Source organism: Thunnus albacares, chromosome 6 (assembly GCF_914725855.1).
Source record: "Thunnus albacares chromosome 6, fThuAlb1.1, whole genome shotgun sequence".
NCBI classification, from domain to species: Eukaryota; Metazoa; Chordata; class Actinopteri; order Scombriformes; family Scombridae; genus Thunnus; species Thunnus albacares.
In genome coordinates, this window is record NC_058111.1 from 14,897,925 (window position 1) to 14,912,499 (window position 14,575).

A 14,575-nucleotide genomic window follows, 5' to 3' on the forward strand; every position below is an offset into this window, starting at 1 on the left:
TAAGCCTTTCCTCATCGAGTTGGGATGTCCTGAGCTCTGAGCAGACTGCCAATAGGTGATTCATGTCTCATCTATTCACCGCTATTCCTCGCTATGCAGGGCCCAAAACACTACCGCAGTGGAGCATTTTTCCAGTCAAAACACCCCGCAGGTGAGTGTTCTTTCTTCACTGAGTGTGCACAGCGGACCTAAGTGAAAAGCAGGAGCTTTGCCTAACCCCAAAAGGAAGTTGTTGCCATCGCCCCCCCCCCCCCCACAACCGGCTTGATGGGTGACGAAGCAAGGGATGCGGCAGCATCTCTGTTAGCTTTAGCCACTTCCCAGCCCTTTCTGCAGGGGCCCCAGCCATGTTGCGCAGAGGCCCATTTCACAGGTTGATGGTCAGACAGCTTTTGGAATGCATCCTGCCGTATATCCATAGACCTGACTGATGCATACTTCCATGTCCCCCATTCTGCAGTGCCACCGGAAGTACCTGTGCTTCGCAGTGGGATGACAGAGCTACCAATACTGTCTACTCCTGTTCAGATACTCTCTGGGCCCGCACACATTCTCCAAATGTGTGGAGACAGCACTGGCGCCACTCAGAGAGAAAGGTGTGAGAATCTTGACCTACATAGATGACTGGCTTATTCTTGCCTCTCCTGGCAGGAGGTGGAAGCCCACACAACGCTGGTCATCCAGTATCTCTTGCAGTTGGGCTTCGCTATAAACCCCACCAAGAGCACCCTGTAGCCGAGCCAGCAGATGCCCTACCTCCGACTGCTCTTGGAGCGTGTGGAGGTGATATTACCCCTGACCAGCCACGTGAGGTCCATGGCCTTTGTGCCAGCAGGAAGCATCATGTCACTCCTTGGGATGATGTCAGCAGCCCCCCCGGTTGTGCGCCAGGGGCTGCTGAACGTGAGAAATCTCCAGTGCTGGTTTGCATGGCTATGGCTGCACCTGTTCCAGGACAAACAGTGTAAACTCTATCCCTCACTCAGCCGCCTCTGTGAGGGGGTTCAGCTGGGGTGTGTCCCTCACTACATCCAGGTCTTCACAGACACCTCCATGGCTGGTTGGGGTGAAACCCTCGACTCTTGACTTTTGTATTGGCCCACCCAAAATGCAATTTTCTGCCTATACCACTGCAAACAAAATCATGTTTGATCGTGTTTTATGTTCATCATCTTAAGTTTATATTCATGTTAAAGGACCAGTGTGTAGGATTTATGGGGATCTATAGGCAGAAATGGAATATAATATTCATAAGTATGTTTTCATTAGTGTATAATCACCTGAAAATGAGAATTGTGTTTTTGTCAGTTTAGAATGAACCTTTTATATCTGCATAGGGAGCAGGTCCTCTTCCACGGAGTCCGCCATGTTGCACTGCCATGTTTCTGCAGTAGCCCTGAATGGACAAAACCAAACACTGGATCTAGAGAGGGCCTTTCACAGTTTCAAGGCCACCATAGGTTCTCCCACACACTTGGAAGAGGAGGGGGAGGGGTATTCAGCTGGTTGCAATCTGCAACCTCACAGCTAGATGCCACTAAATCCTACACACTGGTCCTGTAATTCCACTGTGGCATTAAAGGATTGTTTCACAGTTTTTCAAGTCTTTCTTAAAACAACAGTCAGGTGCCCAAATGAACATTTTTTTTGCTATAATCATTACTCCTGTCCATACTGACCAGGGTTTGCCCTGACTTATGGTGCCAGATCAACAGAGCCCCAACACCCCAAGTATACGTAAGTCAGTTGATTTTTATCAGTTGCAGACTTTATATAGAATTTGCCCCACTAAAGTAAAATATCAACAGAAGCATGTCCTGCACTATTAGCTACTGTAATCTTGAGGCCCTATCTTGTACATGTGCCCTGTGCTAAAACCTGGTTTTATGAGCTTTATTTTTCAAATTTATATCATGCTCACAGGGAGCATAGTAAAGCTGTGTTTAGTCAAAATAAGTACTCGTACGTTTTGGGATCTTTTGGCAAATAATGAAGCTACCATGTATAGCCTGCTGTATATTCTGTTGTTCTTCTGCATAGCTAGTACTAGTGTTTATGATACTTTAAGTACATTTGACTGATGATACCTCTGTAATTGACTATTTTTACATTGTTGTATTGCTGCTTTTACTTAAGTAATAATGTAAGTAATAATACTTGCTGCAACTCTCATTTCTTTCAAATCACAGCTGAAGACTTTTCTGTTATCTGCTGTCTTTTATTGAACCAAATTTGAAGGTTAATATCTTACACTGCACTGTAACTTTTATTCTCCTGTTTTATCTGTCTTATTCCTTTTTAACTTCTTTTTATTTCCAAATTTAACACTTTTTAATTGTATTTAAATGTCTTTTTACTTGTGTTGCTTTTATATTCTGTCTTGATGCCTTTTATGCTCTATATAAAGCACTTGTATAGAATTGCCTTGTTGTTGAAATGTGCTATACAAATAAACTTGCCTTGCCTAAATAAAGCATATTTATTCTACTTCCATCACTGCTTTTTATCATCTAAACTCAGAAACATTTAATTCAAAGCCAGTTTCCAGATATTTTTATCAACTTTATTTCAGTGCAAGAAATAGACAAAACAATACAAAAACAGCGCTAATATGTGCATTAAACAAACACATTTTCAAAACACAATGTGGATTGACAGTTTGACTTGTTTCAATGTGTTGTTGGGTTTCATTTTCAAATGAGGTAAACGAGGAATTTTCTATGCCATATCCTACTTTATGTGTTCAATTTTGCAATAATTAAAATGGTGATATTTTGATTTAATTTCAAGTATGAAACAATACAACCTCAAATAAAATCAGTAGCAATATGAGTATATTATACTGGTACAGAAGTTATTAAGTATTAACAGTAGCCATGTCCGTGTTGCTAAAGGAAATCTTCACATTTTAACATATTGTGAGACAACACTATGACAATATTGTATATTTTCAAATAACATTAATATTCTATGTTATTTTTATTATTGCTCTGCATTCTTCTTAATAACTTCGTAATTTTAAATCTTATATTCTTTTTTAGTCTGACTTTGTAACATCTTTCCAGGGACTATAGTTGAAAAATAGTCTGGCACATTTACCAAAATGTTATTAATGTGCACTGTCCCTTTAAATAAACCTATAAATAAATTAAATAAATACATAAAAGTTCAAATGGCATTTCAAATCAATAAATAAAGTTTTTATGAAATACCAAGAACATAACAAAATGTCCGTAATATGAAAACTAATACAAATAAATACATAAAAAATAACGAAAAACAGATGATGCACGATTGAAAAACAACATTTCTTTCAGTGATAGAAACATGACCAAACAAACACTAGTTTTTTTATTTGCCAGTTTTCCATGTTCGCATTCAAGCAAGCTGATCATGACAGTGTATGATACACTGAATGTTTCCTCAAAAACATCCTGATAGCCCAAGAGTGCTCTCTGCGTCTTCATGGACTTTTTTCACGGTCCAAAGACACTTTATCTTCTCCATGATTCCATAAAAGTACTTTCTGCTACAAAGAGCACTAAACACTGAGTTAATGTCATCCACTATTACCGCCTCCTCTCATTTGATCTCATAGATCACACAGCAAGGTACGCAGGCAGGCCAGAAGGAATTATAGCATGAATGAAGCAAGATTTTCCTCCACGATGTATCAACCACAGTGAAAAGCTGTGATACTGAAGCCCTTAGCCTTCATCTTAACCTTAATGTCCTCTTGAGTCTGTTTCAGTGGAGTCTTCATCAGATAGACAATCCTCCTGAAACCTTCCTCTAGTCCCATGCCGGTGGTGGCTGAACAGGGCTGGATGAACCAGGCCCTGCCCTCACACACGCTTCTCAAGTCCAGTCTCAGGCAAAGCGCTTCTGGACTTAAAGCTCCCCGAAGGTCCTGTTTGTTTGCGAGGACCACGAGAGGAACTCCTCTGAGACTCTCGTACCTCAGGACCTAAAACAGAATAAAGAACACTTCAATTAGTATGGCATAAAACTAACTCTTCAGATGAATCTGCCCGTTATTATGAAGATTTTGTGTTTGCTACACATCCCATCAGGGTACACATTACTTTAATGCCTACTCAACATTTAAAAGCAGTATATACACACATAACATATAGTTTATAATACACTGTAATGTAAATAGACATAAGGACATTTTAAATGTTTATCAATGCATGTCTCAACAATTATGACTCCTCATATGAAGCATCCATAACTGGTGAATAAGCAAAATGATTGAAAATATAACACAGTTCTAATCATATAAAATATACAATATATTTGTTTCTCATATTTATTCATTTATTTATTAATGAAATATGTACTTATTTATAAAGACTTTTATAAATTCTTCACTGTCCATGACAACTGAACAAACCATCACCTGATGAGCACCACAAGATGCAGCTGAAAACTCATAGTCTGTATATATTGCCATTTATATAAGTATGTATCATTTTATTGTATTACGTTTTGCTCATTTTTCCTACTTTTTATTTATTATTATGACTAGTACATGCTGGTGTTGTCTCATCATAAGAATTTCATTGACTGCTACGTCATTCTGTATATATGACAATAAAAAACCCTGAAGCTTGAACCTTGAAAGTTCAGATTTTTTTGTCAAACACCATTTCCAAAGTCAAGATTAACACATCTTCATTATTTTTTATCACATTTATAAATAATTTTAAACGTGTCTGTGAATGATTTGTATATGTAAAGAATTAATAAATGCTTTATACTGTAACACACTGTAAGATCTGTCCTTGTGTACGACGATGTCATTAAATATACTGTGTTATCAGTCACTCATGAAAATTTTATAGCATGACAGATGCTTCACGGGAGGAGATTGACAAATAAGAACTTTAAAAAGTTACCCTAATTAAGAATCAAATATTGATTTAATTACCCGATGGAGTTCCTTGCAAGCCTCGTCCAGCCGATTCTGGTCCGAGCTGTCCACCACAAACACAACTCCGGCTGTGTCAGTATAGTGATGCTTCCAGTGGGGCCTCATCTTCCTCTGACCACCCACATCCCACACTGTAAGCCCCGGGCTGCTCCTGTCTGTCTCCAGCGTCTCCACGTTGAAGCCAACAGTTGGCACCGTCACCACGCTCTCATTGTACTTCAGCTTGTAGAGCAAGGTGGTCTTCCCTGATCCGTCCAGGCCCAGCATCAGGACCTGTGCTTGTTTCTGAGGCTTGGAACCATACATACCCATGTCTGAATGCAGCTTGTGTCTATATCCAAATGTATGGATTCCTGCACCCAGCGGATCCCTCTGTGTTGTCTGTCTGTAGGCTCAGTATGTCTGGTCTCTTATGGAGACTGTCTGTAATCAGTATGCTTTATGTACACACAGACAGAGTGGATCCTCCCCCTCTGTTGTGATGGGATTCTCCTGGTCCCTGAGTGGCTTTCGGTAAAGCTATTTATATCAAGAGTGACAGTGCAACTATGAGGAATGACATGCAGTTCTCTGGTTACCACAGTACAGTTAGTGGAGACACATCACACCTGCCCCAGATCATCACGCACACCAGCCAGGAAGCCCATATTTGGTACAACAGGAGGATGATGTTTCTTCCTGGCTGTATGTCCCATAGCAATGACATGGCCAAATGTAAAATTATCTCTAGAAGATGCAGCTTACGGAAACCTACAAAGAAAAAACAGTTTCTGGAAATTTGTTATTCAACTCAAATGGATGCGCACATACATAAAACATCTTTTGATTACAGCAATATAGATATTACATTATAGTGCCTATAACCTTAACCCCCTACAAGCCATCAGCTACCATGCTTGACAGCGGGAATGGTGCGTTTATAACAAAAAGTTCAATTTTGGTCTCATCAGACGAGAACCTTCCTCCTGCTGATTTCAGTCTCCCACATGCCCTCTGGCAAACTGTAGCCGAGATGTTGTGAGTCTTTAAAGAGAGGCTTTCTCTTTGCACCCGGCCAAGTGTTAATGTCTCTCCGATCTAAGCCTCTAAAGCTTGGTACTTCCTCACTAGTCTGCTTACCAGCTCACTCAGTTTTTGGGGACAGCCTGCTTTGAGGAGATTGACATACTCTTTCCATTTTTCAATGATTGATTTAACTGTGTTCAAAATGATGTTCAGTGACATGGAAATGTTCTTGTATCCATCTCCTGACTTGTGCTTTTCAATCATCTTTTTTTGCAGAGGTGCTTGTGGTGTTCATTTGTCTTGTCTATGGTGCATAATACTGACTTTTCAGACACAGGTGTACATACATTACTGCTACTGCTTTTTGTATTGATCAATGTCACAAAGGCCACATGAAATCCCCTTTGATTCTAATGCTTTAAAACAATAAAGCTACTTTTTCTTGGCACTTTAAGCACTACAGCTACATACAGTAAAGACTAGAAAATATGACCTAAAATCCACATCACTATTAACTGTCACAATTATCGATATAATAAATATATAAATAAATAAATATAAATAAATAAATAAATATAACAAAGTATTCTTTTAATATATCAGTGCATATTTAATTTCTCATGCTTGCTTGCTTCTGATTGTTTGTCCTGCTTAATAAAGTGGACTGTGGGCTTCAATTTACTTTATTTATTGAAAATTGTGGTATGAATAAACGTGGATTGAAAAGATTCATAATGTCTGTTATTTAATAAATTTGGTTTATTGACCAGACTAACAAACAGTCAAGAACATGGACTGCTGTAAAGATCTTCTAATATTCTAATCACCCAGCAGGTGGCATAAACTGACTACAAACAAGGTTCTCAAAACCTGCAGATCAATGTCAGAGTCCATGTGAATTTCAAACAGGAGAAAAAAATAAACCACAACACAGAGAAAACTGATATGATCATTTATAATTGTAATGTTTCCTTTTTGATTTACATTTTAAAATTCAGATTTGTTTTTACAGTTTATTAAAGTCAACAAAAACAAGTACAAATGCCACATAAACATTCTGTAACATACATTATCAAGGAAGAATGTTCAACTGAAAAAAGCACAAACAAACGGTTTTATCTGGTATCTATCTCTGAAGTTTATCAATCCAGGAACAGGCGCGTTGCTTCGTTGCTGTATAAACAGTGAAGGGGAGTGATACTGACATGAGGACAGTATGTACATTCATCTTACAATTTCATGTCTCTTGGAGACGTTCTTTCAACAATGCTTCTTCTACATGTGATTTAACACGGTGGGACACCGAGGTCGTGCTGTGTGCGTGGTATGATCGACAGTGTTGCATTAAAAAAAAAAAAAGAAGCGAGGAGCAGTTTTGGCAGCAGACTTCAGAACAGGAGACAAACAGTTAAAAAACATAAGGCAACAATAACGCGATTCATTCGAAGGCTTGTTACATTTTGTGTTCAGAGAAATGGAGATCAAATTGAACGTGATCTGTATCAGGATGTAGGATGTTTCTCTAAGTGAAGATGACACGTATTGATGGTAACAGTGAGTTGTCAGCTTCAGTATCTTTATATTCCACGTGGATTGCACTAAATGATAAGAAAGGTCAGATAACCTAATAAATAGCATGTCAATATGTAAGCCTATTCAAAAGGGTTGTAGATCTAACATGTTAATGTCAATTTCCAGATGATGTAATAATATTAAAAGTATAACTACCAACTATTACTTCAGTTATTGCATGTGATAACTCAATTTATTACCTTTTCTTACAAGTTTCTTTTTACATTAACAGCCAATAATTTGCAATTGTCATAATGTGATTTATTATCACAACATAATCTGGAAATGTATTGCTTTAATACTTTACATTTTATTCCCATTTAAAGTGCCATTTTATTACACACTGACAAGCTACTAGATTATCCAACAAATATCTCATTATCAGTAGTACACAGATCCTGATATGTTGGGGCTGAACAGAGTAACAGAACAGGAGTAAAAGTCATCAACAATCAAAATGGACATGAGACTATCAGCAATCGTTTCAAGACATTCAGCAACCAAAATATTAAAACGGGGCAACTCAACAAAAAACACTTCATTCATCCTCACACGTTCAGCAAGTGTGATATGACAATGTAATCGGCTCTATTGCTGTACAATACGTATGGTGATATTTGAACGAGCGTAGGTATATTATCAGTTGTGTTGTTCATGTATAAAGGGAATAAATTCATAATGTTGATTTGCACCAGTGACATATGTTTGATCCAGGGAAAAAATAAACTGCCCACGTGTTAAACGACAGAATTTTCAGTGCAGTCACTTGGTAGACGTCAATACAAGTGGACAATGTGGAAACACAGAATTAGGAATCGAAAAATATAAAATTAGTGGTCACACAGACATTGAGTGAAAGACAATATATTTGAAATAATATGGACGTGAAACTCCATGCTATCATGTATACTTTAAATGTGTCGTTATTGGCTAGACAACGAATTGTTAATTTGACACTTGTGTGCAAGTTTATCACACAAAGACAGACATCTATCACTTTTTCTCCTCACAGTCACTCTCTCTCTCTCTCTCTCTCACACACACACACACACACACACACACACACACACACGACATACAGATGTGTGTACACTCATGGGCGTTCCCCACGGCTGCACAAAGCTAAATCTGTTCGTTTGCATAACAGTGACCCAGCTCGCAGTACGGTGTCTGAACGATATGGCGAAGCTTAAATGAAAAGACATTTTGTTACAAGTGTCACTTTTACAGCAGTAAAAGTAAAAGAGGGCTGGCCGTGGTTTGATGCACTGAAGGACTAACTTTTGTAGCTATCGGTGATAGAAATAGTTCTCGCTCAAAAAGTTGCGGGCTCGGTTTTTGATATTTTCATCTTAAGCCTATTCTTGCTTATATTTAAACATCATATAGATACTGCATGTGGTAGACGGGCAGTCTACTGCTCACTGGCCTTGCCTTTAAACTTGACCACCATGACAGTGATGTTGTCAGGGCAACCACGGTAAAAGGACTGGAGGACGATGCTCTTGGCGCCAAAATGAGGCTCGTCAAGCCGATCCCTGATGAAGCGGACTGCTTCTTCATTGCTGAAGGTGTCCCACAGGCCGTCTGACGCCAGGATCATGAACTCTGGCTGCAGCTTGTTCAGGTCAAACGACATGATGTCGGGATCAGGAATGACCACGTTGAGGTTCTTCAGTGGGTAATCGCCCAGAGAGCGGGACATTGCTAAGATGCCCTGTACACGCCATGAGCCATTGAAACTGATGAAACCACCTGAGGAGGGAGACAAAGCCAGAGAGGACATGGTTGGAAAATAATATTACAAGTAATAGGATATGTGGGAAGGACAAGAGAGGGGGAAGTGTTAGACAGTAGAGTAGAGGAACACAAAGGCAAGAGGAAGAGAAGAAAAACAAATGTTTTCTTTGTCACTGCCATTATTTTTGTTCCTCTGAAACAGCTGGCAACATGTCTATTAAATTTTATCCACTGATGCTGTTGTATGCACATGAAATTGCCAAAAACAATACAGATCAGAGCCACTGACATGTTTTCACTCACTCATGGAGCACTTTATTTACATTGGATACGTTTCACTTCACGTCACATCCTGCATTTACAGCTGTGTGTGCTCTATGGCTTCAACAGATTTGCACACAGGGAATTGTACTGGAAATGACTGGATTACATGCACACTTCCATACTAGGTCAAGATGATTTCCTCATTGCTTGGAAGCAAAGTCGTAGCTTGGATTTTAAAAATACCAAGGTCGAGAGTTCAGGCCACTGGGGGCTATAAGATATTTGTGTCAGCCTAAAAATCCCATTAAGTGTATCTTTCTATAATAAACTGCACTAAAGTTAGCTAGAATCCCCAAATATCCAAACAAAAACAGATGATATGAACTCTGTGTCCTGAACAGTAGCTAATTTAGTAGCTACTGTCTCTTCAGCTCGCTGCTTTGATATATTGTAACATTATGTACAAACTGCAATTAGAAGCAAGAGAAGCATTAGATTTTGCCTAATGTCTCTCTTAAGCACTATGAGGTATTGACCTAAGCATTTAGCTACTGAGGACATTAATTAAGCTAATGAATGCATTACTTATGCCTTCACTTTATCATTAGACTGAATTAATTTGTCTTCTCATAACTGGTTGCTTGTATTTATTTGAATACAAGCCACTGGTAATAAGTTAGTCTGAATTCCTGCACTACACACTAAAATGCAACATTTCCTTCAAAGATTTTAATCAGGCATCACATTCATAATATGAACATCTTTGTAAAAATCTCACCAACACCTCAGACAATTATACCATCAATAAATGACAAAAAACTCTAATATGAGACCAACAATGTATCATAAGATCCACATAATATAATAGATGAATGGGAATAGAAAATGACCAAATGATGCAAAATAAGTGATTTATATCAACAAGTTTACAAATTAGAACAATTGAGCTTATTTTTATTAAGGAAATATGAAGTAAAGAATAAAAACTTCATTGAAAAATTTCTATCAAATTCTATAGATTTAAGATACATTGATGGTCTCATTTTTAATCAGTTATTGATGATATAATTATCTGAGGTGTTTGTGAAATGACCCCTTTTTGATTGGTTGTTGCAGCCTGTGGTTCTAGTATCAAGATATTTTTGCTTCATTAGGAGTTTGAAGATTAACGAAGGTCTATGACTAAAACATTGCATAGCCAGCGCTTAATTTAGCATTTAGATGTTACAACAGTTTCAAGAAAATCAGGTTTCCCTTATTAATATGCAAATGTATGCAGCGAGGTGCTCCAACATCTAATCAGCTCATCAGCTCTACCTGGGGAACCTGTGGTGTAAGTATAACGTTTCTATCATTTATTGTTCTCGAGGAACTGTGTTTCAAACAATGTGTCTGTACACAGAGAGATACAGATTGATACCAACATCACTGTAACATGATAATGTCACCCTATGAGAAGGGGCTACAGTATAAGAATTTATTAATAAAACATTTGGAGGCCTTCTCACCCAAAGTACAGTAGGGAATCTCAGCACCTGCAATCTTATAATTGCAAGCATTAATAAGTGACCAGCACCATAACGCAAACAAAATCTGTGGAGTTTCTTTCAGTACCCAAATGGACCATTAGATGGAGATGGTGGGCTGTCCTGACTACTGACCAGCTGACTAACTAATGAGGCAACCTGCCATCAAACTGAGAGTATGTAGATAGGATAGGAGGGAGAATTATGCCTACAAATACACCTTAAATACTGTGCACTGTCTGGCTGCATTTGATAACATGCTAATTCAGAAGCAGATTGTGTTATCAGTCACTGGGTTTTGATGTCCGTACAGAGACACAAGATGTGAAGAAAAGGATAACGCACTAAGCTTTGATCATAAGAAGACTTTTTTTATGCTTTCATGACAACAATCTGAGTTTTGATGTTCTCTCAAGCCATGTTGTGCTGCTCAGAATCAGTTGTGAAAAGTCTATTGGTCTGGACTGCAGCTGTTTTCTCACCCGCTTTCTTGATCCTCTTGCGTTCTTTGAGCTGGTAAGGTTTGTGATCATGCGATAGAGGAATGGCGTTGCCGTCTTTATCGCAAAGAACTCCACGTGAGTCTCCAACGTTGGCCACCGTCAACTCCTTATCAGACAGCAGGGCCACCAGACATGTAGTACCTGAAACAGAGGGAGCGGAGGGGCCCAGATACAGATAGGAAAAAAAAAAGAAAAAAAGAGATGGAGCAGGGGAGGGCGGGGGGAGAAAGAGGCAGAAAAGAGTCGTAAGAGAATAAGTGGATCATAATTGGGGTTGGCAGTATGGAAAAAAAATCCTCTAGCAGGGTATGTGTAATTTTATATTCATCACATTGTTGCAATAATCATTATAATACAATATTCATTCATACAAAAATGAATAATCTAAGTAGAAAAACATTTTTTTGGTAACACAGGAACTCGATGAGAAAAACCTCTTGCAATACACACACTTCCCTCCTGCAACAAAGTGAAACACATGAAACTGTGTGCAAACAATGCAACAAGCCCTCTGAAGTAACTTGTCTTCCTTGTACCAGTCTCCAAACGCTTTCATTTCTTCTCCTTCCTCTTTTTGTTTAGCTTCCCAGCCAGGCAGAACAGTCTGGACTCAGAATCTGAGGCCTATTGTGTGAGATCCAAAGTCCTGTAGAGAAAGAACAGATCTGCCTGTTTGGCCATCTGCTCACACAGACTAAAGACAAAAATGGAGAGAGAAACAGAGAGAAAGACAGAGAGACATAGAAAAAGAGAGAAGGGAACAGTGGAGAAAGTAGGGGGTCCTTCTGGCCTGGACCACCCGGACAGAGATAGAGATAGACAGAGAGAGAGTGAGAGGTGCGGGGGATACACAGGGAGAGAAAATGGGACGTGCAGTGGATACAAGCCCAGAAGAAAAACTAAAACAAAGCTGGTTTAAATGCCATCGTAAGAATGTGGTCGACCTACTAACTTTTGAGACTTCCCTTTAAATTTCCACATCTTGGCGTGATGTTTGACTAACTGACAGTTTATGTCTCAGCTGCTTTGGGGTTAAGCAGGATGAAGTAGGTCTTCCCCTTCCCACTCACTTCAGATTTACTCAGCCCAAACTTCAACTTCAGCTTGGACAATATATGTGAGGAATGAGACGGGGGACGGTGGATGCAGATGAAAAAAAAAAAGGAGTAAGAGGAGAGGAAGGCTGGAGGGCCAGGAGTAGGGGAGAGATATGAGGGAAGAGAGAGAAAATAGATTACTTCTCAGCAGGACAATGATTTTATTATTCCCGTTTATTGCTTTGGCTGAGAAAAAAAAAGTGATAAACAGAAAAACTGTGCAAAAAAAAAAAAGGAGACAGAAAGATGAGAAACAGCTGCAAGCGCAGTGAGGAAGACTGAAGTGAATATTGATGCCACTTAATTGTAAATGACTTACTAAATCTTTTACCCAGTTTGAGAAAAATATATTTCCATTAGTTTCATCATTGTATGCATCCTTAATCCTGCTGCTTATGCCTATAGTTTCCGCTGCACTGTGCCATGCTGTCCAGCTAATTATCCTTATCTAGTTCCCATGGCGATAGAGATAATGGACTGAGGTGCCTTGCTAGCACACCCTTCCCCAATTAGCCTAGCCATGCCAAGCACATATTCAGCATTCCCTATTAAAATGGCACCATGGCCCGCATGCACCCTGTGCTCATGCTAATTATTGGCTTAGCTTGGCCAGGCATACTTTCAACACTCCAATAAGATTAACATCTCAGCCCCAGATAGTCCCTCACTCCAATTTGTATCATTGCAATGATTCACTCTCTCCGAGCAAGCAAAGACTCTCCGCTTGTGCTGTCAGTGAGTCTGGAGAGCAAAAGTGTGCGTAGACTACATCCCGTGGATTTATGTTCTTAACCAAGCTGCTTGGCATTTAGGTGAAAAATGTGAGGGCAGGATTGCTGCCACCCTGCTCACCTCAGCTCATTGTCTGTTTCAGAGTCTTTCTAAAAAACACTACCTGCCCATTAGTCCACCCACAAAGTTTTTCCCCTTAGAGCTGCCATCCTATTTTACTTACCCTCCTTGGACTTGCACTGTTAACATTTATAACAATGCTATTTTTAGCCATACCATGTACATCATTTTGAACTGCTTTACAAAGGCTGTTCAACACTCAACACTGCATTTGCATACTATGTCACAATGAGGCTACAGGTGAGCTCTACTTTCTATAGTCTACAATTCTTATTCCACTCATTTGTTTCTATCATAAATAACTAGTTTATTCAGAGCTGGCCTCAGACTTTTTGGAGTCCTAGGTGAGAGTTTGTTTTGGGGGGCCTGTGTACATGTGAACCAGTCAATCATTTCTGATTCTGCGCAGTGTTTCTTTTTCTTTTTATCATTTTTATGACGTCATGGGCGTCATAAAAATAGTGACAGGTCAGGTCATAGGTGAAGCATGTCATTTAACACATCTATGGACAATTGTGGGAAACAGCAGTCTGATTGTACAGGGTCGTTATGGAAACACTGACAAAGTCAACCTTGTGGGTCAGGAAGTGGTTTAAGATTATTGATCTCACACAACCAAGTGAGAACAGAAAAATAAAAAGCTGTTTGCCTCGAGTCCTTACACACTTTTTAAACAACTTTCAAACACAAAAATCCTGAATAAATTCATGCTGAGGTCAAACAGAGCACTTTCAAATCCAACATCAAAGACAAGACAAAGACTTGACACTTGCATTTGATAGATAATTCATCACAATGAAAAACTCACTATCTTTACGTTTTTTGTATTCCTTTCTTTATGTTTTCTAACCATCTTACTGCAATTAGTTAGTAACTGTGAGCATGAAATACTTTACTTTACTGTCCCTAATTCATTCTGACATTTGCTACTTAGAAGTCAGCTTCCAAAAACCACTGTAACGTTGAGCTGTGCTGTTGTATAACAACAACTGTCACAACTCAGATGTCAAAGATGTTTGGTCTTTGTCAAATGTTTCATCAACATTATGTTCATTTCCTTAGGCTACACATTTCCCAGTA

At 39.1% G+C, this 14,575-nt stretch overlaps 2 protein-coding genes across 2 annotated transcripts in view; both read right to left on the minus strand.

Annotated features, from left to right (window-relative positions):
* Positions 1-2,541: 2,541 nt before the first annotated feature.
* Positions 2,542-5,412, minus strand: LOC122983431 (ADP-ribosylation factor-like protein 14). The gene is made up of 2 exons (XM_044353147.1): positions 4,934-5,412; positions 2,542-3,967 (listed from the first exon to the last, which is right to left on the minus strand). The coding sequence occupies exons 1-2, from the start codon at positions 5,246-5,248 to the stop codon at positions 3,674-3,676; spliced, it is 609 nt and encodes a 202-aa protein (XP_044209082.1). The 5' UTR covers positions 5,249-5,412; the 3' UTR covers positions 2,542-3,673.
* A 1,464-nt stretch (positions 5,413-6,876) lies between these two features.
* Positions 6,877-14,575, minus strand: part of ppm1lb (protein phosphatase, Mg2+/Mn2+ dependent, 1Lb) — a 47,519-nt gene continuing 39,820 nt past the window's right edge. Inside the window, exons 3-4 of the mRNA XM_044353146.1 lie at positions 11,526-11,687; positions 6,877-9,268 (exon numbers count right to left, since the gene is read on the minus strand). Coding sequence (XP_044209081.1) covers positions 8,928-9,268; positions 11,526-11,687 — 503 coding nt within the window. The 3' untranslated portion in view covers positions 6,877-8,927. The remainder of the gene's footprint in view (positions 9,269-11,525; positions 11,688-14,575) is intronic.

What these genes read in the sequence shown, in the direction of transcription:
- LOC122983431 (XM_044353147.1), bottom strand. Translation starts at nt 5,248, where the DNA reads ATGGGTATGTATGGTTCCAAGCCTCAGAAACAAGCACAGGTCCTGATG. An exon ending in CTTGCAAGGAACTCCATCGG is followed by an intron (nt 3,968 to 4,933) that starts GTAATTAAATCA and finishes ATTCTGTTTTAG; the next exon opens with GTCCTGAGGTACGAGAGTCT.